The sequence below is a fragment of the Eucalyptus grandis genome, chromosome 1 (genome assembly GCF_016545825.1).
Source record: "Eucalyptus grandis isolate ANBG69807.140 chromosome 1, ASM1654582v1, whole genome shotgun sequence".
Lineage (NCBI taxonomy): Eukaryota > Viridiplantae > Streptophyta > Magnoliopsida > Myrtales > Myrtaceae > Eucalyptus > Eucalyptus grandis.
In genome coordinates, this window is record NC_052612.1 from 34,543,482 (window position 1) to 34,571,370 (window position 27,889).

Sequence of the window (27,889 nt, forward strand, 5' to 3'; positions counted from 1 at the left end):
AACTCGACTCCGATTATTCATTTAATCGAATTTAATTAGGTATTTCGGAGTGGTTGGGCCATTTGACGGACGGACAATTAAACTCTAAGAACAGAAGGGAGTGGGTTAGTTCGCTTATTGGGTACTAAATACTGAAGCTTCATTTTAAAATGATCCCTAAAACCAAGAACTAACCTCCGAAAAAGTGCATAGAGACGAGAGGAGCGGCAAGGAGGGAGAAGAAGAGGGAGAAAGGGGGAGGAGGGGGGTGGTGTTTGGAGAATTTAGAGCCCTAACAAATCTTCAATGACTACACAAGAAAACATCTCTTCGTCCTTTCCATCAATTAAAATATTAACGCATGAAACTGACACCCACTCATCATCTTCATTAGTAAAGAGCCCGTTTCGCTTCATGCACCTGCTGATACATACTATGGAGATGGCAAATAAAAGAAGAAATCTATTCTCATTTCTGACTGTCTGCTGCTTCCACCGGTTCGACTATCTCGGCCTCTAATGTCCCTGGAGTTTGAGATCCACCTGGTGTGGACTGAACCTCCGGCGCAGATAACCACTTGCCAGAAAGAGCCATGCCCATCATCTCATATATCTTACCCCCGAGTTGCGCCGGATCGTCAGGCTGCAAGTACAATAGTCATGACATGATCATATACATAAATATATCAACATATCAGCGAATCAAGCAAAATCATGAGAGGCTAGTTTGCATCAAGCTGCTTATACTGGCTGTTGTTTGAGGAACCGCCCTCAAAGAAAGCAGTACATTGTGTCCCTCTATCTAATGCTCAATGAGCTTTCACTAGATTATATGTTTACAGGAATGACTGAATATTCAAGATAGGAAGTCCATGGGTACTCACAGTAAAACCACTGGAGACTAATGCTGCATCATACAAAAGATCAATTGCCCTCAATGCGTCTTCAGCATCAGGGCTATTCATGCAGGCAGCCTGCAAAGGAAGCATTATGAGGGTGAAGATGCATCGGACACCATTTTTAACTGAATGGTGCAAAAGATCAAAAAACACAGACAACCAGACCCATACATTTAGGTTCTTAATGATTGGGTGATCTGGATTGATCTCGAACACTCTTCTGCTTCTCATGAACTCCAGGCTGGAGGGATCGCCAACAGTCTGCGCCTTCATTAACCTATACCAGAAGTACAACATTCACAATCAAGAACTTAGCAGAAAAACAAAATAAGAAGAGAATTGATCCTTCCAGAAAGGGCGAAATACAAAATCGCCTCTCAGAAACAAATATCAAGTTACCTCTCCATATTAGCAGACCAGCCAAACTTTCCAGATACAAGAACACAAGGCGATGAGCTGAGTCGGTTTGAGATTTGAACACTAGCCACCTTGTCACCCAGTCGCTTTTTCATCCAATCACAGGTTTGCCCAAACTCCTGCTTCGTCACCTTCTCCTTTTCCTCGTCTTTGTCACCTGTTGAGACCAAACGGCAATCATCATGCTACAGCTCTACAGAGAGATTCACTACATTTCCACATAAGGGCTGCACACCTAAAGCCCGATTAATACAACTCAAAATTTCTGCCAAATAGTACTTCTCAGTCATAAAGAGTTCCACTGGTACAAACGATAACATAATTCAAGTAACAAGCTTAACCAACCTAAATCCAAGTCCTCCTTGCTGATATCAACAAAATTCTTCTCCTTGTAGGATTTCAAATTCTGAATAGCAACTTCATCGATGGGATCAACCAGGAGCAAAACCTATAAAGGAGCACCCCAACATTCCATCATTGAACAAAGAAAAAAAGGAAAATGATGATTATTAACAAGGTGAAGAACAAAAATTACATACTTCAAGATCCTTCTCAAGAAGTTTCTCCAGGAAAGGTGCATTCTTAGCACTAGTCACACTGTCTGCTGCGACATAATAAATATCCTTCTGCTCAGGTTTCATGTTCTCCACGTACTCATCCAAGCTGATCATGTCATGCTCACTTTGCGAGGAGAAAAACCTTAACAATGGTCCAATCCTTTTGTGGTTTTCACGATCTTCAATGCATCCAAGTTTCAGGTATTTACCATAGTTGTCCCAAAACTTCTCATAATCCTGAAGGGAGAGACAAGTAAAGAGGCGTATAAGAAATATAATTTAAAGGAAACCCCATGCTGGTCAGAAATCTTCACCATGAAACTAAAAGAAGAACGGAAATCTCAAAGAGAAAAGGCAAGACAAACCTCTCGGTTTTCACTCAGTGATATGCCCAGAATCATGTCAAAGGCCTTCCTTACCAAACGCTTCCTCATTATTCGGACCTTCAAAAAATAACAGTTACCATAGCAAAGATTAGATGGGAAAATATTTTGAAGACCACTGGTTCCACAGAAATAATGATGCTAATTGCACTTACAATGCGACTTTCTTGAAGAATCTCTCTTGAGACATTGAGTGGAAGATCATTGGAATCCACAACACCTTTGACAAAGCTTAGATAACGAGGAAACTATTCCAAGACCAGCAAAGCAGGCAAACAACAACATGAAGAAGCATTAATAAGCTTACATTCAACTGAGACCTTTCTTTTATATCACCGAGTAACTATTGACATTCTGCATACCAGTTCCCCATCGAAGTCATCTGATATGAAGACTCTTTTAACATAGAGCCTTATATTTTTGGTCTTTGGATTTGCTAGGTCATCCTTTCCCATAGATGAGGCAGCTGGCACATAAAGGATAGACCTAAACTCAACTTCTCCCTGCAGAATTCATAAAGACAGCATGTCATCAACTGAAGTAAGAATCCTGACCTACCTTAAAAACTCAAATACTGAGAGCAGCAATAGGTAGTGCAAGTAGGTTAATTTCATCCCAACTATCTCTCTATGACTTGAGCTCACTATAAACAGTAAACATAACATGCAAGCAAATTAATGAGCATCACCTCAGTTGTAAAATGTGAAGATGCTAATGGATCCAAGTACTCATTAAATGTTTTCCTGTAGAACTCATTGTACTCCTCGGTGGAAACTTCTCTGGGGTTCCGAAGCTACAATAAAAGGAAAACAAGTATTAAACTCTCCCCTGAACGAAGAAACTTCAATCCAAACAGAGCAAAGGCTTATGCATCTAGCTACCCATATAGGTTGTGTCTCATTGGTCAGCTCCCAGTCCCAGTATTTTTCAATAACTTTCTTTGTTTTCTTCTTCCTCTGCAACATCATCACATAACAGTAGCAGATAAGCAGATACACAAGCTTTCTACTGTGCATAATAAAAGAACTGTGTCCTTCACAGACAGACCAGATTTTAGAGAATGATCTGAAAGAGATTACCTCAGCTTTGTCATCTTCGCCCTCCTGCTTGGCTTCAGCAGGATCCTCATCAACCTCCACCTGCATAAGAATAGCGGGCCGACATTAGATAAAAGAAGAAGAAATGGGCCACAGAAGTGGCATGTCACTAGTGCAGCTCTCCAATGGAATGAAGTGAATGAAAAAGGAAAAATCCATGGATCTGTCAAACCTCTTTAGTATATCCCTTTTCCTGCCAAGTATAGATCGGGAAAGAAACGAACTGCGAGTAGTTCGTCACTAACTTCTGTATCCGCTCTGGATGTGCAAAACCTTTATCATCATTCTACAGTAACATAGACCAATAAAGACTCGTGTGAGCCCAATAACAGAGCAAATAAGAGCCCACATACCATATAACATACAGACACTGATACAAGTTGAAACATAAAGATAAGCAGCATTTAGCTTACCTTGAGATACAAGGTCAGGCGAGTTCCCCGTGGAATAAGCTTGTCCGGATCAGTTTCCTCCCGAATGGAATAGGAACTGGAGTTAGCCTCTCCTTCCCACACATATTGCTTATCGGATTTTGGACTCTTTGTTGAGACAACCACCTTCAAAATGGGGAAGAAAAAAAACCGTCTCAATGATTGACACTATCACAGCAAGCACACTCATTGTAGATATTTGATTAAAAAAAAAAAAAAAAACTCATTGTACATATGAAGAGGTTATACAAATTGGACAACATACCCTTTCGGCAACCAGAAAGGCGGAATAAAATCCCACACCAAATTGACCGATTAAATTGCTGTCAGAACCAGACTCTTTACTCTCCTGCACCAAAAACATCCATAAGAGAATACCGTTAATCTCAATAATTAGCATGGACAAAAACAACACCACCATCAGAGCCAACAATGCAGGACCTTTACTGCCTTCAAGAATTTTGCTGTTCCACTTTGAGCAATTGTTCCAAGACAGTCAACCAGCTCTTGTCTAGTCATCCCAATACCTGTATCACTGCACACACAACATGCGGGGCTTTAAACAACTTAAATAATGTAAAATCATCAGTCAAAGCCAGCAGCTCATTGACTTACGTGATTGATATGATTCCATTATCTTTATCAGTCTGAATACGGATATCAAGATCCGCTGCCGCATCTTTCAAAAGTTGTGGCTCAGTAACACTAAGGAATCTCAACTTGTCCAAGGCATCACTTGCATTGCTGGGAACACATACATGAGCACCATCAAATGAGGACAATGACAACTCGATAAATTAGGAAGAAATTGATTACTTTCCTTCTTAGGATGCCTAGACAGCAATTAGAATTCAAAAAGATAATTACGATAATAAACTGACTTAAACCTCCACAAAATGACAGCACTCATAAAGTAGAATGACAATTTCAGTTGCGCTAGTCTATTAAATGGTGCAGAACTCTTAACTCTGCAGCTAATTTGTGTACCTGTATCTCCATTGATCATATATAAAGGAGAATCCAATTATATCGGACCTCAAAGTCAATATTGGTAGGCAAAGAGAAAGTAAGTCGCCCTTCAATGTGAAAGACACCATTTCCTTATCTTCAACATCCGTTCAGATAAAATAAAGGTGTCGACCACATCAAATGTTACTAGTAATTCCGAATATTGACTGAATTTGGGCTTCTAAACATTCAAGGCCTTTTGTAAGGCATTAAGTTTTAAATTCCAGAACTCTTTTTTTTTTTTATAGTCGTAAATAGAACCCTAAGCCACAGAAAGTGTAGCTCAATGCCACAGGCCCACACTAGTATCATTTATCATATCGTTTTCAAATCACGGTCTTAGTTCGAAATTGTGCTTAGACCACCATGAGAAAACAGAGTTTATGTAGTCAACGGGAAAACAAAGAAACTCATGAGCGCCAGCATCCGCAAGATGAATAGGTCGAAACCCAAAAGATACCTAATGAGCTCCCGAAGAAACACCTCCTTGTTGCTGTATAAGCTGTTCACAATGAGGTCCATAAGACGACTAACCTGCCATCGAAAAAGCAAAACATATGACTCAACAACAGACAACCCCAACCAACGAGAGAAGTAATCCATGGGTCCCTCCAAGCCGCATACCTCTGCTTGATACTCGTATTTCTCGGCCGATGGCGGAGGAGACGCATCGTTCGCCGCCGCGGTCGATTCATACCTCCTGCCAGAAAGCAAAGAGCTTTTCAAGTTCAACGAGTGCGAAGGCCCGGCAATGTTGCACCACCCCCTGGACACCGCAGGATACGGACCGCCTCTGACATCATTCTCCGTCGCCTGCGCAGAGTCCATGCCAGAAACAAGAAGAAATAGAAGTCAATTCACATCGCCGGATGAGAAATACCATCCGATATTTCCAAAAATCACACGGGCGAAGAACGGACGATCAACGATTAAGATAACTCGAACCGGAAAAAAAAAAAAAAAGGAAACGACGGAGCGCAGCACTCCACGCGAAGCGCATTCGCAGCGAAAGGTTTAAACATTTCCATCTCGATCGAACGGATAGCTTCGAGTTCGGGCGATCGTACCGTATTGGCAACGGCGGCGGCGGCGGCGGAGGTGCGGCAGCCGGCGGCGGGGCCGCGGAGGCGGAGGAGGGCCGAGACGGAGCGCCTCGAGGAGAGCCTGTGCATGGTGGCAGGGGATCGTAATCGAGACGAGGGAAGGGGAAGACGACGGCGAGGTCCGGGAGCGGCGAAATGGCGGTGAGCGGAGGGGTTTTAGTAGGGTTTTAGGGAGGCAGGGAAGAAGAAGGTTCTGGAGATGGTGGCGAACCAGAGACGCAGCGTGGCCAGTCCGTGCACCCCCTTGTGGCGTGTGATCGCCTCAATTTTTCCCAAATGCCCCGGCTAATTAGCGAATCACCTTTCGACACGTGGAAGACAGCGTTTCAGCGCAAATCGACGCCGTTAAGGTTAATATCCTCCCCTTTGTATGACTCTAGGCTTATCCTTCACCGGTATGGGATCCTCTAATCACAATCGCTGGTCGAGTTCGGGGATTCTTGATTTGTTCAGCGACACTGCTTTGATGGTAACAACTCAATCGATCAATCAAATAATATTAACTCCAACGCTTTGCTACACGGCACGTAAGACCTTTGTATGACTAAGGTATGTGATTTGAGATCATTTATAATCTAGCTCGTTAATTGCGCATGGTACTAAGAAAATGGACACATAAACTCATTCTTAATCAATTGCTTGATAAGTTTCTTGACTTAATTAACTAAATCCTTTTATTTTTAGTAGACACGTCAAAATGGGTCATAAATCCATTTTTTAACCCATATTTGATGAGTTAGATTGTCATATGGATAAGTTATATTTAATAAATAGATCATAAATATGTTTAAAATAATAAGGCCTAAAATAATAATAATATGTATATTAAATGGTTTCATAACTTATTTATATCTAACGCACCTCTGTGACTCTCTCAATTTTGCACTCGTTCACTTCGTGCTTCTACCTTAATTTTGATATAAGTTTTCTCATAATTGGATTATATATAAAAGTGTTTTTAACGAAATGAGTTGAATTATATAGGAGTTTGATCGGATGTAGGTCATCAGATTTATAATGAACGAGAATATGTCAAAATAAGTTAAATAATCAATTTGGATTTGGCCATTGTCAACCCGACTTCTATCCACCCACTCAACATGTCTACTTTTTAGTATTTTTTTTTTTTCAGTCTACTTTTTAGTAATTACAAGGAAGATTCTCCAGGGTAAGGAGAATCGGGCAAACTCTACTATCTGCTTAACCATTTTCCTTTCACCTTGTCCATGTCCAGAAGAAGCAAACGATCAAATTTAGGGCTTTGAATTGGGCTTAGAAAGCGGCCCGTGAAACACAGACGGGCCCCCGAGCTAGATCCCAGCCCGACTGATAAGCAGCCATTTTCCAGGCCCATCCATCCAAAACATTTGCCGAGACTCGTCCACTTCCCTCAAGCCGCCATGGCAGGAATCAGGACTCCAAAGCAAATTAAGCAGGAAGAATCGCATGAATGGATGCAGTTGGAGAGGGTTCCACTGGATACCCGTCAAGCTACTGATTAAAGGAAGACTTTCCAGCCTTTCAATGTACTGGCCTTATCGTGTTACGTATAATCACTTATTTTAAAAGTTAATCATCACATTTATGTCATGCTTAACAAGTGCTCTAGAGACACTCGTTAATAAAATCTTTATAAAAACGTCAAGTGCTAGAGAACAGAATTATTCTCTCTTCCCACATTTAGATGAAAGGTGCAAGATATAAAATGAAAATTGGACCAACCGCGTAACATAGCAAGGCGAAAGCGATGGGCAAAATTACCTCCTCTTCTTCGCTGTTTTCTTCAAGCATGCCTTGGTGAACCGTGAACGCACGAGAGAGGCTAATCTTCAGTCGACCAAATTCAGCAAATCTGTTTACTTAGCCAGAACTTATGTCAAAGTAAGAGCAGCGTGAAATTTCAGAATTGACAGTAACAAATCCTCGCTTTTAGCGAGCCTTGAATTTTCGCAAACTTGGGGTAAAAAATTCTCGTTGGAGCGAAAAATTCAGTCTGCGTCTGCTCTTTGCATCTCGTGCGCACCATAAACCAAGCACGGAAGGCGAAAGAGCGATCAGTCCATTCTGAGACGATAACTGCGAAATCCGCTGTCATCAAGGATCGAGTGGTACTCGGTCTCCTCCGATCTAGCCTTTTGAAAGAGCATCTATAGAGATATAAAGAATTTGGCTAAGAAGAGAGGTGATCACCGTAAGAACGCCCGCCTCCGAAACCAAGAGAAAAAGAGAAGCAAAATTTGTATGAATCGAAGGATCTGTCACATGGGGCCGCGACGTTGCATCCGATCCAACCCAAGATCCTCGTTCAAAAGAAGGAAAAAGAGAGCATACATCCAGTACTTACATACATGTATCTAGGACTTCCGGAAAAAGAAAAAGAGGCATTCTACAGATGGAGGGACGTATCCACATCAGGGCTCTCGAAACCTTTCGATGTTCCTGAAATTGCCGGTCTATCGTTGCCAGGCCATAAGCCCAACCTAGGGTCGGTCTTCACTACTCCCGAACCGGCTATGTCGCCGTTGGCATGAGCCCCGAGGCCGAGCGAGAGAGAGCAATAATCCTGAGCGGAAGAAGAACTTGAACTGATGCCGGGTTGGAGACCAAACTTGGCCTGACGATCCGGGTTCCTGGCAGGAGCTGCCGCCAGGTCCGGCTCGAGCGACAGTCTCATCAGCTCTCTCTCTTCCCTTCTCTGCTTCACTCGCTGCAGCTCCCTGAACCTCTCTTGCAGCAGGGCGATGGAAGAGCTCGCGACCGTGGGGCTAGGATCGGCGCCTTGCCTGCCCATGGAACGAGAGCTTCGGAGGGACGATGACGAAAAAGAGAGGGTCGGAAGGTAGGCGATGATGCTGGTCTCCGAAAGAAGCTCAAACCTGGCTCCGAAAATGTCACGGATCTCTCTATATATAAAAGAGAAGAAAAGGGGAGGAATGAGAGAGGTGTCCAGGAGGGGATGTCCCCGTGTCAAACTCCCCCCATAGTTCATTTTCTTTTTCTCCAAATGAACTGTTAAACCTTTGACCTTCTGATGAGCACGTCTCTATAAAAATAAAATGAATCCTTCCATGCTAATGCACATGACATCAGCGAGAGGCTGTTCAACCGACCACCTCAGTTTGTACATGGATTTTCTTGAAAATTACCCGAGTGTCTGTCCATGTGCTCTCACCATGAATCCAGAGGCGTCAACATAATTCGCTTCATCAGTTCAGAAGGAAAGGGAAAGAGGGGTTGCTTTCCAGGTAGGCCATCTTCTCGATCCGGGGTGATGTCATTAGGGAGAAGAATCAGGCTGCTGTGCAGCCAACCTCCAAGAACAAACCTCCAAAAGCCTGAGTTCACAGCAGAAAGAGAGAGAGAAGGGCTGAGTTGGTGGGTTTAACAGGACAGGGAGACTTTCCCAGGGGAGGAAGAAGGCGAGGGAGCAAGTCCAAACCGGGGATCTCGCGGTAGCGTTTGGACGGATGCGGAGGTGGGAATAAACGATTAGGTGACGATGCACTGTGTCGGCTTGTCGTCTTGTACCTGAAGGCTTCGGCGAAGGACGTATGATCGCCTCGTCGTCGTCGTCGTCGTCGTTGCGGTTTTTCAGCTCGGTTCGATTTTATTCGTTTGGAACGCAGACAAAGGGCATGCAGAACGGGACAAGGAGCAGAAGGAATTTGTTCCGACCCGTCGTGTTTTGTAGCTAGCGGCTTGTAGACCATCATCATGCCATGGAAGACGACGCGAAGCTTGCTGCCCTGGCCTCTTTCGGCTGATGGCGACCGCAGTTTTTGGGGCGGGAGCACTCGGCGATGGCAGTTTAGCAAGCACGGATCGTCTCTCTCGACCATTTGTATTCAAAATTATAGATTTCGATTACCTAATGCGGCCGTGTTTTGAATCCGGTATTTGTTAGTAGGCTATGTGTTTAGAAAAACATCTTTCGTAACCATATCTCTAATTTCACATAAATAAGGTGAAAATAAAATTAGACTTAGTAATACTATACCAAAAGTTTAACGTAGGATTCCATTTCGTATGTGAATACCTTTTTCGATATACACCCCCTACTAATTATCGAAAGGAATATGGCGAGGATAGAGATGTAGTTGATACTTTAGAACGGACATGAAATTAATAAACGGGAGTGTAAATAATGTATATTCAGAAGTTACGAGAGCAAGATAAGAATAGATTGATAGAAAATTTATTTAGGCAAAGAACATTTGTAGATTTTTCTTTAGAAAAGGAACTTTCCTCCCTAGGATTCGCTCATTTACCTTTCATCTTCAGGCTACTTTCTTCTTCAACCTTTACGAAGGGGAGGGCTTGAACTACATCTCTCCCTTTCCTCCCTTTTTCCTTTCTTTTTTGGCTGATCTGGTTTTCTGTTTTCTTTTTCTTGCTTTTTTTTTCCTGTTTGAAGAGTTTTTCTTTTCCGATCCAATCTAGATTTAGAAGTTTCTCTCACCCGTTTTGAGGAGATTTTTATCCCAACCTAATCTCAAGTTATCTTGGAAAAGTGACTTGTTTGTCCATTGTCAAAAATCCATGTATTTACTTCCAAAAATCATACTCTGATCATGATGAAAATTTGATCGCCCTTCACTGGCGAGGTCTGAATTCAACCAATTGCGACAAATTCATCAACAAGAATTCTCCCGAATATTGAGAAGTGTCTAAATGTTTTTTAATTGTAAAGTTGACTTTGGCGCATGAAACAAAGTTGGCCATGTTTTGTACACAATTGCAATTACTAGGAACAACATTAATGAGATCCACGTGTTAAAATAAAATAAAATGAATACACGTCGTGGATACAGTTCCGGAGGACAAACGTCTGCTTTCGGAGCTTTGTGTCACGGGTCGATTGATTGAGATCATGACCGTGCGGCGACTCGGGCACTTTAGGATCGGATTGGATAGCCGAAGCACCTAAACCAAGACTTGCTCCACACAAACACTCACTCACTCGCCTTACCCGGATCGTAGAGAGAGAAAGGATCTAAAGAGAAGAGCTCTGGAAAGAAGTTTTGCTTTGTATTGCGGAAATAGTGGATGCTTACAAATGAAGGAAGACACCCCTTCTTATAGTTGAGGGTCTCGGATTACAACCATTGATCTAGAATTCTATCGGCAGACGAGATTGCACCGCCTCAACCACTAACATAAATATTCAACTACCATCTACCGACATAAATAACGGAACAGACTTCTAGAATATACCTCAATGACGGTTTCGCCCGCCCTTGGAAACTTCAGGGAGAAATCTTGATGGGAATCCAAGTGAGAGCAGGAGGTCCACGAGAGAGTCAAGGTTGACTCTGGGGAACCTCTCGGGTCGTCCTTCTTTCGGCCCGTGACATTCTCCCCCACTCAATCGAATGACGTCCCCTCGTCGCTCACAGCCTTGACGGGCAGCCTTCTTGGTACGAGCACGAGCTTTGGCATGAGCTCGCTTGTTTTTGTATCGCTTCACTCGGACGCTCACAAACAAAGGACCACACCCTTCAATGATGAACTTGGACTTGGCACGCGGCTCCATCTTCAGCTTGGACAGAGCATGTGGCACGCACTTAACCTCAGGGAAGAGTACTTGGATGGGCATGGCGTGCGTTGGAGTAGGATCCAACTCTTCCTTCGGCTTCACCTCGGCTAACTTGTTTAGTCACTTCACGGACTTCAAGTTCTTGTCGAGGCGTCGGATCGTGGCGATGGTCTTGGTGTCGACCACCCCTTTGATCAGGGGATTGTCGTCGGGTGTTTAGGGTCGAGGATCACAATGCACTTGGTCTTCATGTCGATCATGGCTCTCACACTATCGAAGAATTGAATACCAAGGATGAGATCATAATCGTCGAGAGGAATTACCTCGAAATCCATTTTACCCTTCCATCCGCCAATCTTGACGTCCACGTCCGAAGTTGCTCCTACGCCATGGACGCCCTCCAAGTTGATCGGCTTGAAGGTATTCCCGGTTGACTCCACACGAAGCTTTAGGGCTTTCGCTACTTCGGTCGACATAAACATGTTTGATGCTCCCGTGTTGACCAAGGCGAAGAGTGTTCGGTCGCATACGTCGACCTCCATGAAGAATATTTCCGAGTTCGACGCAGCTTTTTCTTTGGATGGTGATCAAGCTTGGACGGAGTTGATCGTCTTCACGCCTCCAAGTCGGATTTGCCGCCTTTCTTCTTTGGGCTCCTCCTCCACCTCTTTGATGGCTAGGAGGGCGTTGATGCAACCCCTTTTTCAGGCACTTTTGGGTCCAAGGCGGACCTTTGCAAATAAAGCAAGGAGAGGGCGGAGGTTGATCGAACTTACTCGCGTAGTTCGTTTGCGGTCGACCTCTTTGGAAGGATGGCTTAGAAGTTCCTTCTCCCCATGTTTTGGCTCGGCCGCCTTGATCATGCACGCCTCGGGGAGTGCTTCTTGCATCATCTTCAGGTCGATCCGACCTCCAATCTTTTGCTCGGTTGTTCCTCGGCTCAACCTTAGTGAGATCGACGAGAGACTCGACCATGCTTAGTGCTCTTGCAAGACTACTCATGTCCCGCCGCTTCAGCTCAAGTTGTGCCCATGGCTTCAATCCATCCATGAACGCTCCGAAAGCCTCCTCTTCACTTAGGTTGCGAATTTGGAGTTTGAGTTTCGTGAACTCCTTCATGTACTCTCGGATCGCGCCTCTTTGCTCAAGGCGATGGAGCAAGCTACGAGCTTCTTGTTGAGAGAACTTGGGGAAAAAGTAGTCACGAAACTCCCTCATGAAGTTGTCCCACGTTCTCACGGGATCGGCGCCGCGTCTAATTTCATCGCACCTATTGCGCCACCACAGCATTGCCGTATCAGTAAGGAACATGGAAGCCGTTCTAACCTTGATTGACTCGTCTTGGATGTTAACGGTGCCAAAGTATTGCTCCATGCTCCACACGAAGTTGTCCACCTCTTGGGCGGAACGGTTGCCTTTGAACTCCTTGGGTTTCGGCATCTCAATTTTGAACACCGCTTGAGTAGGCACCGCACCGTTCGTGATGCTTAGCTTGCATAGGGCGAGCTCGGTCTTGAGCTCTTGGATCTCCGCCTCCATGGCTTTGACCTCTTCCCTACACGGGCTTACTTCTTCGATTATTTGGACATGCTCGTTCAAACCATCGATCGATGCTTCGAGAGCTTCGTCCTTATCGAACAATGGAGCCGTAGCTTGGTTGATGCCGGTCGTGAAGTCTTCGCGGAGTGAGCCATCAACCTCCATGATCCGGTCTCGCACATCGTCAAGACCTTCCATGAGTTCGAGCACGGCACTCCGGACCTTCCCGATCTTCTCATCGAACATAGCTGCAGCATCCATCGAGGTATCTCTTTTCTTTGCTTTGCTTCGAGTCTCCTTGACTTGCACAGCCTCTCCAACTATAGCCGCTTCTTGGCTTGACATTCTCTCGAACAGTTGGCGCTCTTCAATCTCTTGGAAATGGATCTCTCTTTAGCTCTGATACAACTTGTCATGGGCCAATCGATTGGGATCGTGACCACGTGGCGACTCGGGCGCTTTAGGATCGGATTGGATCGCCGAAGCACCTAATCCAAGCCTTGCTCCACACGAACACTCGCTCGCTCGCCTTACCCAGATCGTAGAGAGAGAAATGATCTAGAGAGAAGAGCTTTGGAAAGAAGTTTTGCTTTGTATTGCGGAAGTAGTGGATGCTTACAAATGAATGAGGACACCCCTTCTTATAGTCGAGGGCCTCGGATTACAACCATTGATCTGGAATTTTATCGGCGGACGAGATCGCACCACCTCAACCACTGACATAAATATTCAACTACCATTTACCGACATAAATAACGGAACAGACTTCTAGAATATGCCTCAATGACGGTTTCGCCCACCCTTGGAACTTCAGGGAGAAATCTTGATAGGAATCCGAGTGAGAGCAGGAGGTCCATGAGAGAGTCACGGTCGACTCTAGGGAACCTCTCGGGTCATCCTTCTTTCGGCCCGTGACATTTGCATGGTTGCTGACCAGAAAGATTCAAGGCCAGATGAAGTGACACCACTCTTCTCCTTGTCTTATTAATCATATACAATTAATCTTAAATCAAGAAAAAAAAATCGATCTTTGTTTGAATTTCACATGGATCGATAGATGAATTTACATTAAAAAAAATGACATAAATGATACGGAAACTTTGACCCGATGTATATTGTGATTCTTAAACTTTTAATTTGTTTTTATATGGTCTTTAAACTTTACTCCAATGTGCAAAGTCGTCCCTAAACTTTTAAATTATTTAATGTGATTTTATCTATTTTTAATGCATGTTTAGTTTAGTCTTTGAACTATATTATTGTTCCTAAACTTAAATTAATAGAAAAAACATGAACATTGAACATGGACTAAATGGAATAAAAAAAGTTTAGGATTATATTGAAAATTAAAAGTTCCATAAACTTTATTGCATATTGAGGTAAAATTCAATGCCCACATTGGCCCATTTGATTTGGCTTTTGAAAATGTCTTTGGGAAAATACAATTACTTGGGTTAAAGAGGTTTTTCAAAATGTAAATAGTGATTGATAAATTTTAAAGTGCATTAGAAACGGCTTTTACTTAAATGTCATGCCGTTGGGTAGAAACAACATTTTTTAAAGGACATTTGATAATTTTCATTTAAAAAAAAAGTTTCAAACCATTTCTAGTAGAGCTCAACTGTTGGCAAGCCAAAACAAACGTTGACAACTAGAGTTGGCCATTGAACAACCTCACTTGAGATCACTCAACCTCAGATGGCATTGTTTGGGTTCCTATGACCCAGATAATGGTTCACGCAACCTCTTGGGTAGCGGTCGTCGGCCTTTGTTCAACTCCTTCGTGCAAAATGTGAAGAAGATGAACAATGAACATAGCAACGAACAAGGCCAAAACTTGCATTTCAAGAATGCTACTTCTCAAAGGACCTTCGGATCTGCCTTGGGTTAAAGACACTTGGAGGCCTTTGGAATGTAATTGCATTTCCCCAAACATTGAGCAAAAAATGAATCAAACTTATTTGCATTTATCCAAGGGATTTTAGAGTCTCAAAACCCATTTGAAATATTGAACCAAATGAGTTTTTACGTTGTTATCCTAAAATTTATGGATCACGTTGTAGATCGGATTAAAGTTAACGGACCATTTATGTCGTTATCCCATTTATCATTCCCTTCGGACCGAACCGGGTTCGGACTGCGAGGGTCCTTGTGCCGTGAGCGGGCCTGGACAACTGTTGTCAGGCCCGACATTCTGGGGCCATACCGACCCGGCCCGATTTGTCAAGCCCAGGAGTCCGGCCCGTCAGGGCCGTTGGATTCAGATAAGAAACGTAGTCCGCATCATTTTCCTCGTCCTTCAGTTCGGAGACGATGCGAACTGCGCTCCTCCTCCGCCGCCTTCTCCGCCGCCGCCTCTCCGCCGCGACCTTCCCCGGAACTTCGACTTCTCTCTCCTCCAGAACTGCCGGACCGCCCGAGAAACGAGGCAAGTCCACGCTTTGTCCCTCAAGACCGGGGCTTTCGATCACCCGCCGACGGCTGCCAAGCTTCTCGCCCTCTATGCCGCCCCGGAGATCAACGACCTCCGCCACGCGCGCTCCGTGTTCGACCGAATTCCCCACCCGCCGTTGCCCTCCTGGAACGTCATCATCAAGTGCTGCGTCGAGAACCGACATTCCCACGACGCGCTTTGTCTGTTCCGCGAGCTGGTTGGGGAATGCACGCCCGACGGTTTCACGCTGCCGTGTGTGATTAAGGGCTGTGCTCGGTTGAGCGCCGTCGAGGAGGGGAAGCAGGTTCATGGGCTGGCTCTGAAAATTGGGTTGGGTTCGGATAAGTTCGTGGAGAGCAGCTTGGTTAGCATGTACTCCAAGTGCGGTTGCATTGCTTCTGCGAGGAAGGTTTTTGACGGCATGGATGATAAGGATTTGGTCTGCTGGAATGCTTTGATTGATGGGTATGCGAGGTGTGGGGAGATTGAGCGGGCGTTGGAGGTGTTTAATGAAATGCCGGAGCGGGATGCTTTCTCGTGGACGGTTCTGGTCGATGGCCTTTCGAAAAGTGGGAAGATTGAGGCTGCTAGAGAAATATTCGAAAAATGCCAAGCAGGAGTTTGGTATCTTGGAATGCGATGGTCAATGGGTACATGAAATCAGGGCGATTTCAATTCGGCTCGTAAGTTGTTCGAGGACATGCCCACGAGAGATTTAATTACGTGGAATTCAATGATTGCAGGATATGACTTGAATGGGCGGTTTAAGGAAGCTCTAGACATGTTTAACTCCCTGCTAAAAGAAGGTTTCGTACCTAATCATGCTACTTTAGTTTGTGCTCTTTCTTCAGTTTCTGGATTGGCAACTCTTAGTACGGGGAGCTGCATTCACTCTTACATGGTAAAGAATGAACATCCATTGGATGGTGTTCTTGGTACTTCTCTCATAGAAATGTATTCCAAATGTGGGAGCATTGAGAGTGCACTGGCTATTTTTCACTCCATATCAAAGAAGAAGTTGGGCCATTGGACTGCCATCATTGTAGGACTGGGAATGCACGGCATGGCTAGTCCTGCTCTTCAACTATTTGCTGAAATGCGCAAAGCTGGAATTAAGCCCAATGCCATAACCTTTGTTGGAGTAATAAATGCTTGTAATCATGCAGGTTTGGTTGATCATGGACGCCATTATTTTGAAATGATGCAGAAAGAATACAGGGATTGAACCAACGATGGAACACTATGGTTGCTTGGTGGATCTATTATGCCGAGCTGGGCATGTGAAAGAGGCAAAGTATGTGATCAACACCATGCCCATGAAACCCAACAAAGTAATGTGGATGAGCTTACTTAGTGGTTCCCGAATCCAAGGAAACCAAAAAGTTGGTGAATATGCGGCACAACATTTGATTGAATTGGCTCCTGAGACTATAGGATGTTATGTTGTTCTCTCGAATATATATGCTGCTGCAGGTAAGTGGGACAAAGTTTCACAAGTTAGAGAAATGATGAAGAAGAAAGGAATTAGGAAAGAGCCTGGTTGTAGTTCGATTGAGCATAAAGGAATGCTTCATGAATTTCTTGTGGGTGATAAGTCACATCCGCAGACGGAACAAATTTACTCTAAGTTGACCGAAATGAGAGAGAAATTAAAATTGGCAGGGCATGTGCCTGATACTTCCCAAGTTCTTCTCTGCATTGAAGAGGAGGAAGAGAGGGAAACTGAATTGGAGAACCATAGTGAAAGACTGGCCATTGCTTTTGGTCTCATAAACGTATACCCCGGAAGTCCAATTCGCATCATGAAGAACCTTCGTGTTTGTAACGATTGTCATTCTATAACTAAGCTACTTTCCTGTATCTATGAGCGAGAAATCATTGTGAGAGATAATAGCCGTTTCCATCATTTCAAAAGTGGATCATGTTCTTGCAATGATTTCTGGTGATTAAGCCATTTCCATGTTATTGATCACTTGGGTAGCTTCTCTTGTATTTTCAGAAAGAAGCAACTCGATACCATAATAACTCGCTGAAAAGGTCTGCACCAGCTTCTCAATAATCAGACTGCAGTTCCTCAGAGATAGAGCCATCACATACCAAATTAAACAAGGCAATCAGTCCAAATTATATTTTTTTTGAAGCACAGTAGAGCTGAAAGTCTGCTAATACATTGTCTCAAGCATCTTCCGGCCAGTAAAGTTACATCAGTTCTAACGAGGCCCCAACACAACAAGTTCCAGGAAACCAACATCGTTTACACTTCAGCAAGCCCTCAATTCAAATTCATTTTCCAGGGACAAAGTTAGTGGCATAAGCCCAAGCATTGTTGGCTGCGGGATCGGCAAGGTGGTCGAAGAGGTTCTCAATCGGGCCCTTTCCAGTTACAATGGCCTGAACAAAGAATCCAAACATCGAGAACATTGCAAGCCTTCCATTCTTGATCTCCTTCACCTTCAACTCAGCGAATGCATCAGGATCATCTGCCAATCCTAGAGGGTCGAATGCTCCACCAGGGTAAAGTGGGTCAAGGCCTTCGCCAAGAGGTCCTCCTCCAACCCGGTATCCTTCAATTAATCCCATGAGGACAACCTAACAGCAGAAGAAGCAACTTAGGTTGAACAATAACCAAGTTTCGCTTCTGGGGCGAGTAAATAGTGAAGCAGTATACATACATTCATACATACATACATACATATATGTATATTCTGACTTATATAGAAGCAATATGCTAGAATGTTGTACTAAATCTAAGATACTGAATTCATTTAAACAGACCCTGTTAGCTGTTATCCCTAATATTTGTTGGAATGAATCTCATTGAACATGAGAAAGGATTGTTTCTTCTGAATAAACTCCAAGGAATTGTCATGCCATTTTCAAATTACATATGCCATTTAACCGACAAAATATAGGATGCGGTCGTTGAAGACTAGATCTAATTATCCTGTGAAAATAATTTTACTCAAGCATAACACAGTTAATCATACCTGGCAGGCCCAGATGGCAAGGATGCTCTGTGCATGGATGAGGTTGGGGTTGCCCAAGTAGTCAAGACCGCCTTCAGAGAAGATCTGCGCTCCAGCCTTGAACCAGACGGCCTCGCCGAACTTGACACCATTCTTCTGGAGGATCTCGGGGAAGACGCACCCGAGGGCACCGAGCATGGCCCACCTGCAATGGATGACTTCAAGCTCACGGTTCTTGGCGAACGTCTCGGGGTCTGCAGACAAACCAGCAGTGTCCCAGCCATAGTCACCGGGGAATTCACCAGTCAAGTAGGACGGGGTCTGCTCCGAGAAAGGGCCCAAGTATTTCGGGCGGTCCGGTCCGTACCTGTCGATAAAATTGCGAGTTCACTTGGGTAAGAATTCACTATTGACTATTCCTAAATGAAAGTGACGTCACTGTCCTGGAAGGAATGATCATTTTTAAGAGTCTGTAAAGCAACAGGAGGAGAGCTTGAGAGATCAAGCCCAAGCATGGAAGATTCCCAGCTCATGCTTGTCCGTAAATGGACATAAACAGTTCATTTTTTCCATTCATGATGCTCCATCTTAGAATAACTTTTAATATAACACAAAATTTGATTCACTAAATGTTGATGTAGCTGTCAGTCCTTTGCTTGTTCACTTTTATGAAATGGTGCAATCGAGTAGGCTATAAGCTGGAGGCCACGAGATAAAAATAAAACATCAAGTGAACTAAGCTACTAAGCACCGAAAACAAACAAGAGCGCTAGACGTTTACCAAATGCTCTGAGGAACACTCTTGACAGTGCGGCGCATGGTGGCGCGGCCGCCGGCGAAGTTGCCGACCTTGCGGACGAGCTCACTAGACTGTTTCAAGGCAGTCTGGCCGGCGAATGCGGACTGTTGGATCACGGTGGTCGCCATTTCTCGTCACTGGGAGATCGTGACTTGGGCTCAGAACGAATGGCAAGAGGAGAGCAGTTGGTGCTGATGGTAGGAGGAGAGCACAAAGGGTTATATTGGGATGGAGAAGATTTCCTGGATCAGGATATGTACACGTCAGCGTCGTCCCATTGGTCCTGAGGTCGGATTCGGATTTCTCCTCCTGATTTTTCCCGAGGACAGAGCGGATGGCCTTCCGCCACGTGGACTGTGGATGATCTTGTGGACGTACCGTAACGTCTTCAGTGGGGGGGATGACCATGACCATGGAGTTAAAAATCCTAGTCAGATTCAGGGCCGCCAGGGAGGACACTGGAGATTAATTTATCCACAATTGACTTTTCTCATCGATGGATGTCGGCTTATTTTGTACAGAAGTACGTTTTGGTTCATTGATTCGGGTTTCTTTTACTAATAAGCTCGAGCTTTTTCAAAACTCACAGCGACATTATTAATCTCTCTATGTTAATTTCTTTTTTTGGATGTACTGTAAAGTAACTCATAAAAGTAACACAACCATGCAACCAGTTTTCACCAAAATATTACATGCTTTAAGCTTATCTTATTTTATTTCATGCTTGTAATTGCAAATCACATATCTGACCAAATCTAGGAAATGAAACTCTGTTGTGTATAGGGCAAATGCCCGGCCGATTGCCCAAGAACCTGAGATGAGACTGCAAACTGAATGAACTAGACGGAAACTTTCTAAGAGATCATGCAACTTGCCATACTTTAAAATTGAAAAAACAAAAAACAAAACGTAAAGAGGTGAAAAGATGGGTAAACATGGAAGTGGCATAGGTAGAATTCACATTCTTTTCTCCTTGTTTGTACAAGATCGCGGTGCAGATTTTTCATTCCACTGCAGTCTGCTATAATCACACGATGCATCTGCTAAGCTCAACGTCTCTTCTTCCAAGCACTCTTCTCGGACTATCCCTTGGCTTTCGAGAAAATTCTCGCCTATGATCATTAGAGGTTAAGTCACCCCACATCTGCTTCAACACCCCCCACGAAAAACAAAGACGGATGCCTAGATGATCATGCCATGAGAACACGAGACTCTTACAATGTACAAGGATATAAGCAGGACAAGTTATATCATTCTGTCTCGGAGTTATCATTCCATGGGCAAAGGACCCTCTTCACAGTTGGTACGGCTCCGAACACTGCCCAACTCAATTGCCATCAGCATAAGTTTTCCTGCATCTGGAAAGTACTTGTGCTGCATCAATATTGCTTCCACAGAAGACCCCGACTCCTTTAGAACGGATGGCTCCATATTTTCTTGCCTCAATGGCAGCACTTCCTCAAACCCTTCTTCAAAAGTTTCTGCTTCGGGCCCGTAACAGCGGCTCGAAGCCTGGAAAAGCATGGTATCTCTAAGGACCCGCAATGTCTCTTCATCGCTCCAGCCTTCAATGGTTGATGCTTGATGAAGTTTCCCCCAGTCGTCCTGATCGGCCGCACTTTTCCAGCACTCTTCCAAAAGGCTTTTGTGAAACCTACGAAAAGAGGAGCTGGTCCATGCAAATATATCAAAAGAACGCAGGATGAGCTCCGGGCTACCACTTTTAAGGCACCACTTGATCAGATCATCAGGGGGGAGAAGCTGCTGCCCTATGTTTTGCTTCGCTTCAATATCGAGGTCCATTATCTCTTCCTGCAAGTTCTAGTGATTAGAAGAACTTGCAGACACATGCACAAGCATTACATCTCATATCACCAAAGGTAAATATGAATAATTCATACATGGATAGATTTCCCCATGGCTCAATAATAAAGAGCTGCGGAAATGATCTGCCAAATGATCACGTTGGATAACCTAAGCACAACTTTCTACCCAATTCAGGAGCAGATCACTCCTTACAGTGAAGTGAACGGACCAATAAGTGAATTATGGGCTAATACAAGACCAGATTTATTTTGCAAATCCGCCAGCTATCAGAACTAGGTGAATGACGCCCCCAAAAAAAAAAAATTGGTAATGCATCCTCTGAGCTATCTATACAATTGTCTAACTCCAGCTTAGACCACTAAATGGAAGCCAAATGGTTTCAATAACTGCAATGGAAAGATCCTCATTTACAGTGATAATACTGGCCAAGTTTGTAAAACCCAAATGCAAAACGAACATTGGATTATAGACTACACTATTTAGGGTTTGCGGCATCTGCTGCCACAGTATAAACTCAACAAGCATTCTCAGCATGGAATTGTAGTTGCAATCAAGTTGCCTAGTGAAAAGAATTGTGCAGACTACATACATTCGAAATTGCCCAGAATTGACCTATGCAGATAAGTTTTTAAAGAAAGCATAATGACCAACTTTTCTTTTTTTACAACAAATAGGAGTAATGCAAACCTGCAACTTCAGAATTCTCAAATCAGCCTCGATGCGTTTTATCTTTATCTCAGCATCAGGATCATTACCACCTGTGGTTTGCAAAAATAAAGACAACAAGGACACCAATCTAGTGAGCAGTTCCGCAATATTACTGTCATGCTGATGAAGAAAGATTAAATGAACTGCAGTGACCAGATATGATCTAAAGTTTGACTATGCTTAAACCAGATCTCAGAAACAAAGTCAAAGACCTCTCATTGGATTGACATAAAAAACCAGCACTATGCAAACAATATTGGACATTAATACAAATAGAAGTTATATATGCCATCGAACTTTTAACTTATTAATCACTAATATCCATTAAGAATCTACACTTGAAAGGCAGACATACAGGTAAGAAATATCATATTTTGGCATCCGATCATGGCACTCAAAGCCAATCGATGAAGTCATCTAAAAACGTAAAATCCACAGAATCAGGCAAAGTGCACCTATTTTCTTAATTGTTTCAGTCAAGTAAGTTATAACTGTTGACAAAATCAACATCAAAGAAAAACTTCGAAGGACGACAGCATAAGGGAAGTAAAACACAAGGAATGAAGCAATAAAATAAAACATGGAGAACGAGACAGGCAGTTTCTGAGGATTTAAGAAGATTATAGGACAGTATTTATCCTGAATGTAAACGAGTAAAAAAAGAAAAAATACCTGCTAAAGCAGCTATCTTTGAGAGATTCAGAAAACGTTTTCTATCGGACAGTGTCAGATTCAAATCCCTTGGTTCAACCCCATCTTCCACTACTGTAATATTACCCTCATCTTGAGAAAGACCTAATGCATGAAGTGTATCTGAAGCTGATGAGAACCGATGAAGAAAAACTTCATGTAACCAGCAGAGATCACGATATTGCTGGAGAAAAATCGACAACTCTTCTGGAAACTCTTCCCCAAGTCTTAAAAGCTTTGCAAATTCCTTTTTCTCGTATAGTTGTTCGAAGACAAAATAACTAAACCCTCCTTTTGGTCCCATGCTGTCGCGCTGCATTGCGCATCATTAAGAAACCAGCAGAAAAATTAGCTGGGTAAGGGAATGTGGACTGAAAATGCTAGTTGCTTAAAAGACAAGCAAGGACTGGTGAAGCTCACAGAACAAACTGGGAGACTTAAAACAGGAGATCTTTGTTAAAGAACTTCAAGCTACGGCAATGAGCAAAATTCACGTCTTATTATGAAAAACTGGATTTAAATATTACAAGCACGCAAAAGCATCTAAAATTAATGACTCAAAACCCAAAAGTGGACTGCATATTCATGTCTTGAGTTGGAGCTAAGTTCAAGCTGAGTCAACATAATAACTTCCTACCATGAGATTTTTAAGTAGGCCAAAGTCATTGAGGTCATGACATATGCTCCACAGAGTCCTATAACCTTCATGCCTTTTTGCTACACCCAGCAATTGCGCTGAGAGATTTTGAAAGTTCTCCTCATTCTCCTGTCCATTTCCCTCATTAAGGTCCTGCAAAAGTGAGCATAATGTGAATAATCAAATGATTGAATGAAATAGTGGAGCTGTAAGGATTGAACCTTGTGCCTTGCTGCTGCTAAGTTTTTCATTTGTTCATAAAGAGAATCGAGAAGGGTATCCCTCCTGCTCCAATACTCCTGTAACAGTCCTCTCTGTTCTTCTCCACGCTCAACTTTTGCGGTGATAGCCCCAGCATAAGCCTCAAGTAGAACTTCGGTCATCACCTGTAGGTGAGTGAAGATTTCGGATTTTACAGAGGATTCCACTCTTGTTGCTTCATTCAACAGATGAAGCACGCACGAGGCAATGCCCCACAACCCATTACGAACCACAGGCTCACAATACCAAGGTGTTAAGCCCTCTGGTGGTGGATACCACAAGTGATACTCACTTCTGAATTGTATGGCAGTTCGAACTATGGTGACACAAGCATTTGAGAGTTCAGAAGCTCTTCGGATCTGAATCTCAAGTGGCACATCTACATTGACCAAAAAGTCTAGTTGTTTCTCCAAGCAATAAAAAACTTCTTGAAGATCAGAAACCCTACTGTAGAATACTTCTGCATTGTCTCTGTCCATCAGAAGAACAGTATTTCTACGGGCTCTGTCCCCAACCAATTGAATCAGATCCCAAAGAGCACCTGAAGCATCACTCTCTGATCCAGGAAAAGGTGAGCCAACTCCACTAGAACGGTTCTGGCCGATCCTGTTCTGCAGTTCCCTCAGTTGAATTATCCCAGCCAGCTTTTCGCCATGTTCCAAAATAATCTGGAGTGAATTTCCTGCAAAAACACAAATACATCATGGCGATTCTCTCCACCAATAACATCAAAATCAATTCATGTCTAAAAGGAATGAGTTGCAATACTATCTTATGATAGTGATCCAGATTCAAGATGATATTCATTAAAGCACAAAAGATTAATACCTGCAGTTCAATAAAATACTACAGAAAAAAGATATGTCAAAACAAAAACCAATAATAAATATATTCTTATCATTTAGGCCAGAAAAGGGTAAAAATGCAACATCGATTTAGTGAGCTCCAAAAAGCTCAAAATATTATTACAACAACCCAAAAACTGACACGAATGCTAAAGAATCCTAGAAAGGACATGGCACAACAGGAATACTTCAGCAAAAGCATTTTGTCTGTTAGTAAAATAGAAGAAAGAAACAAAGAAGAAAATCAATCCTAGCATGTATCCCAGCAATGACAGGAGAAAAATGTACATACTCTGTCTGGCACACAGTTCATCGTGGCTTTTGGACAAAGCAAGAAACTGGAGAAACTTCAGATGCTTTTGCTGCTTATCCATAAGTTGAGTAGAGACAACTGCCATGGCCACTATCTCAGCACCTCTGGTTGTTGTCCAGTGTTTAGCTAAGGTATCAACGATGCATTTGCTAGCTCTTACAAAAACATTCATCTCTCCCTCCCTTTCAAATGCCCCGGCATTTTGGAGTTTCTCCAGTGAGCCATCAACTTTCCCAGACATCAGGAAGTCATTAAAAAGATGACCAAGCAAGGCTTCTGCTTCTTCATCCTGAGCCGTTCGACGTGCTATGCCGGTCATTACCGCTCTTTGTCGATCCCCAGCATTCCAAGCCTCAGAACTAGCTCTTCTTGGAGCAACATTGCCAGCAAAGGTAAGATTTCTTCTCTCTTCTTCTGTAGATCCTTCATTTGAGCTCCCTTTCCGTGACAGACTTCGCTCCGGTGGTTCTACTCCACCAAGTACAACAGCCTTTTCAGGTATTGCCCACATTCCCGCCTTTTCAGTTAAAACAATCCATGCACCTTCTTCACAATCATCTGTAGATGGAAGAACTGAAGCATCCAATACTTTTCCAGCATCATGAGGCAGGTCAAATTGATACAGCCGGGTGGAGTTCCTGTAATAATGGGAGACAGTTGCTGTTCCATCACCAGAAAGTATAACTGCAGATCCTGAGGGCCTGCCCCCTACCCGCAGCCTCATGGAAAATAAGAAGTCATCATCTTCAACTCTTGCTTTTGGGATTATCACTTGAAGAGGAGCCTTCTTCTCCAAAACCCGTTCCTGCAATGGCTCCATGGCTCCAGAAGGTACATCTATCCCAGACTTGTATTGCATGGTCAGTAGTGAATACTGCGTGTAGCTTGACCCACTAACCCTGTCCTTACAGAAAATTGCAACAAGTATAGTGATCACTTTTCCACCATCATCTACCTGCAAATCCAGAGGCCATATTCTCTTTTGACCAGCCAAATCCTTCTTAATACCCACATCACCATCATTCCCCACAATTTCCTGAGACCAGAGATTTGAGACTTCCAAATCAAGTCCAAGGTTGAAGCAATGTATTTCATGATCTGTCAGCAGGAAGAATTGTTGAGAAGATCTTTTCAAAGAAACAGAAGGAGAACGCCAACTGAGTGACCTCAAAGCAACCTTCCTGCTTGTGCTGTGGCCAATATCACTGCCTTGCGAGAAAGAACTGCCCATTTCCTTATACATCAATTTCCGGTTTATTACAGATGGACCACAATGAAACTGCCAAAGCTCACCACTGGAACTACATGCAAGGGCAACACACTCTTTTTTGCTGTCAGGAATAGAAGTAGCGATTAAAGAGTTGAAAATGCCATATCCAGCTGAAATATTTCCAAGCCCACCATGTTGTTGCAGGCTATCTGGACTGGCCTTGTCATCAACAGGAGAAACATCCAGCTCATCAGAGGAAGCAAAACTGATAATTGGATCAGTTTCACAGTCAGAGAAGATCTCAGGCCAGTACACAACTGCTCGACTTCTTTTGCTACACATGACAATACCAGCTGAGTTGCAATGTTGTGTGACATTGTTGTTTTGGTGATGTGTGCCATCCCAGTTAACAACACAGACTAACCAATCAGTTCTATCATATAATTTTCTGTTCTTATCTCCGACTTCAGATATGACAGTAGGAATATTAAGAGCAATGCACTTTTTAACAGTTGCAGGAGACGAGTAATTCCAGATGAAAATCTTATTTTGACAGATAATCCAAGTAAGGGAAGTTGCATGGTCTATCCCACCAGATGTTCGCACATAACCTGCTACGGAAATAAATTAAAATTATTGCCACCATATTTGATGAATATTTACATGGTGAATGTTCCATATCAGGGCATTTACAAACCAGGAAGACGACTCTGCAAAAAACTTGCTTGTTCATCTCGCACTGCTGGGGGGAAGTCACCAACAAATACAGGTTTCGTTGGATCAACCTCAGCATTTTTGTTGACTTTGTTCCCTGCTGGAATTCTGGGTTCAAATAACCAAATGTTAATCTACCACAATATGTTACTGCATTAGTCAACGAAATGATGAGACAACTTATATAATTGGACAAGAAAATTTGTTTTTCAGAGCCATAAATGTCATAGCCTGAGTCTCCATTGAAGCTAACACGGAAGTTTTCATTTTTGAGTCTCTATGTCCTCTATTCTTAGCCCTCCAATATGTGGATATCTTTCGTATTAAGGTAAGTTCACTGTGTGTCAAGGTCACTGTGTGTCAAGGATGATATCAACAGAAATATGAGGAATGAGAAACAAGAACACAAGTAGCTCCCGCCTATCAAAAAAAGAACCTGAGTCACTCTCAAACAAGCAAACTTTTGTGCATGAAATAAGGTACTTAAAATTTGACAGCTCATTCATTGGTTAGTTTGTATTCTTTGAGCAAACTACAACCATCAGAACATAAATGGCATAAGCCCAATATCTCAAGGCAGAAATGCACCTTCAGGCCTTCACCATTAAAATTCCATCACCCGTCCCGAGTTCACCAAAAGCAAGATGGAAAAACAAAATATAAATACACTCATATATCTTAATAAAAACAATCGTAAATTCCAATGCATGCAGATGAGCGCCAGGCCAAACACGCGTACAGAACTCAAACCCAAGAAATGTCACTCCAAGTGAAATACAGTTTGCTAAGCAGATGCGTCAGTAGGCCAAGCGATACCGAGACAGCTCAACAATCCCATCCACTAACATCTCCAACTATATTCCATGCTCAACCAGGGGATCTGAGCAACTAACAGTTTGCATCTAACTTCTAGCCTTGTCTTCCAGAAGCTTCCAAGTCGACAGCTTTAGAAGTACGAACCATTCACTGATATCCCTAGCTCCTACCTCTACCCTAGGCACGGCAAGCAACCACAAAAGGAAATGCACCGGAAGCAACAGGACTTCTTCACGGAGAGGCCATTGGACAGCACACTAGGGCAACCGGTCTACTTCAACTCCAGATCAACTCCAGCAAACGAAATTCCACGCCGGCCAATTGCATCCAGCCTCGTCAATTGAAGCAAACGAGAGGAAATGACCGCGGGATTCCCACTCCCGCGCAGCGATTGCGAGCCGGAGAGAAGCATATTCCAAGCGCGAAACGCGCGCTCGAAAAGAGAGGAGGAGAGAGGGCGAGAACGGGCGCGAACGGGGGGCGAAGCGCACCTGGCGAGGACGGACAGGCGGGGAGCCCACGGCGCCGGGGTGCCGGTGGCCGGCCGGTGAGGGACTTGGTTCTCGGGGACCGGAGTCAGCGGCGAATCGGGGGCGTTCTGGACGCGAACGCGCGAGCTCGAGCTCAGTCTCTTCGTCCCCGGCGAGAACATCTCGTTGCGCGGAGAGAGAGAGAGAGAGAGAGAGGAGGGAAGAGAGGGAAATGGCTTAGGGTTTAAAAA

The 27,889-nt window shown here is 43.6% G+C and overlaps 5 protein-coding genes and 1 pseudogene across 6 annotated transcripts; 2 read left to right on the forward strand and 4 right to left on the reverse strand.

The window, feature by feature from the left end:
* Positions 1-253: 253 nt before the first annotated feature.
* Positions 254-6,115, reverse strand: LOC104434674 (heat shock protein 90-6, mitochondrial). Its single transcript, XM_010047562.3, has 20 exons — positions 5,838-6,115; positions 5,395-5,583; positions 5,231-5,304; positions 4,378-4,506; positions 4,204-4,297; positions 4,028-4,111; positions 3,745-3,888; positions 3,504-3,617; positions 3,314-3,373; positions 3,116-3,190; positions 2,923-3,027; positions 2,597-2,737; positions 2,390-2,482; positions 2,217-2,294; positions 1,834-2,088; positions 1,640-1,742; positions 1,277-1,451; positions 1,049-1,154; positions 863-952; positions 254-621 (listed from the first exon to the last, which is right to left on the reverse strand). Exons 1-20 carry the CDS (start codon positions 5,940-5,942, stop codon positions 448-450), a joined length of 2,388 nt encoding a protein of 795 aa, XP_010045864.2. The 5' UTR covers positions 5,943-6,115; the 3' UTR covers positions 254-447.
* A 2,144-nt stretch (positions 6,116-8,259) lies between these two features.
* On the reverse strand, positions 8,260-8,664 carry LOC104454640. Its single transcript, XM_010069550.2, has one exon. It carries the CDS (start codon positions 8,662-8,664, stop codon positions 8,260-8,262), a length of 405 nt encoding a protein of 134 aa, XP_010067852.2.
* Positions 8,665-14,756: 6,092 nt separating this feature from the next.
* On the forward strand, positions 14,757-16,632 carry LOC120286270 (annotated as a pseudogene).
* LOC104434683 (pentatricopeptide repeat-containing protein At5g48910) lies at positions 16,579-17,380 on the forward strand. The gene has a single exon (XM_010047568.3). It carries the CDS (start codon positions 16,615-16,617, stop codon positions 17,326-17,328), a length of 714 nt encoding a protein of 237 aa, XP_010045870.2. The 5' UTR covers positions 16,579-16,614; the 3' UTR covers positions 17,329-17,380.
* Positions 17,381-17,479: 99 nt separating this feature from the next.
* LOC104434692 (chlorophyll a-b binding protein 36, chloroplastic) lies at positions 17,480-19,359 on the reverse strand. The gene is made up of 3 exons (XM_010047576.3): positions 19,130-19,359; positions 18,370-18,715; positions 17,480-17,971 (listed from the first exon to the last, which is right to left on the reverse strand). The coding sequence occupies exons 1-3, from the start codon at positions 19,273-19,275 to the stop codon at positions 17,666-17,668; spliced, it is 798 nt and encodes a 265-aa protein (XP_010045878.1). The 5' UTR covers positions 19,276-19,359; the 3' UTR covers positions 17,480-17,665.
* Positions 19,360-20,009: 650 nt separating this feature from the next.
* Positions 20,010-27,853, reverse strand: LOC104434701 (nuclear pore complex protein NUP133). Of its 2 annotated transcripts, none has more exons than XM_010047588.3 (8): positions 27,660-27,853; positions 26,336-26,460; positions 24,408-26,249; positions 23,231-23,952; positions 23,010-23,162; positions 22,355-22,685; positions 21,662-21,732; positions 20,010-20,959 (listed from the first exon to the last, which is right to left on the reverse strand). In XM_010047588.3, the coding sequence occupies exons 1-8, from the start codon at positions 27,818-27,820 to the stop codon at positions 20,417-20,419; spliced, it is 3,948 nt and encodes a 1,315-aa protein (XP_010045890.2). In that variant the 5' UTR covers positions 27,821-27,853; the 3' UTR covers positions 20,010-20,416. The 2 variants fall into 2 exon arrangements, with proteins under 2 accessions (XP_010045890.2, XP_010045884.2); XM_010047582.3 differs by having other exon boundaries at positions 24,408-26,252.
* Between the last annotated feature and the right edge of the window lie 36 nt (positions 27,854-27,889).

Coding starts and splice junctions, on each gene's coding strand:
- LOC104434674 (XM_010047562.3), bottom strand. CDS start 5,942: ATGCACAGGCTCTCCTCGAGGCGCTCCGTCTCGGCCCTCCTCCGCCTC. Junction 4,298..4,377: donor AATGGAATCATATCAATCAC/GTAAGTCAATGA, acceptor TTGTGTGTGCAG/TGATACAGGTATTGGGATGA. Junction 1,452..1,639: donor CAAGGAGGACTTGGATTTAG/GTTGGTTAAGCT, acceptor TGGTCTCAACAG/GTGACAAAGACGAGGAAAAG.
- LOC104454640 (XM_010069550.2), bottom strand. CDS start 8,664: ATGGGCAGGCAAGGCGCCGATCCTAGCCCCACGGTCGCGAGCTCTTCC.
- LOC104434683 (XM_010047568.3), top strand. CDS start 16,615: ATGGAACACTATGGTTGCTTGGTGGATCTATTATGCCGAGCTGGGCAT.
- LOC104434692 (XM_010047576.3), bottom strand. CDS start 19,275: ATGGCGACCACCGTGATCCAACAGTCCGCATTCGCCGGCCAGACTGCC. Junction 18,716..19,129: donor AGTGTTCCTCAGAGCATTTG/GTAAACGTCTAG, acceptor TTTTATCGACAG/GTACGGACCGGACCGCCCGA. Junction 17,972..18,369: donor TTGCCATCTGGGCCTGCCAG/GTATGATTAACT, acceptor TTCTGCTGTTAG/GTTGTCCTCATGGGATTAAT.
- LOC104434701 (XM_010047582.3), bottom strand. CDS start 27,820: ATGTTCTCGCCGGGGACGAAGAGACTGAGCTCGAGCTCGCGCGTTCGC. Junction 26,461..27,659: donor CGCCTGTCCGTCCTCGCCAG/GTGCGCTTCGCC, acceptor ATTTGAACCCAG/AATTCCAGCAGGGAACAAAG. Junction 22,686..23,009: donor GCCTACTTAAAAATCTCATG/GTAGGAAGTTAT, acceptor TGCGCAATGCAG/CGCGACAGCATGGGACCAAA.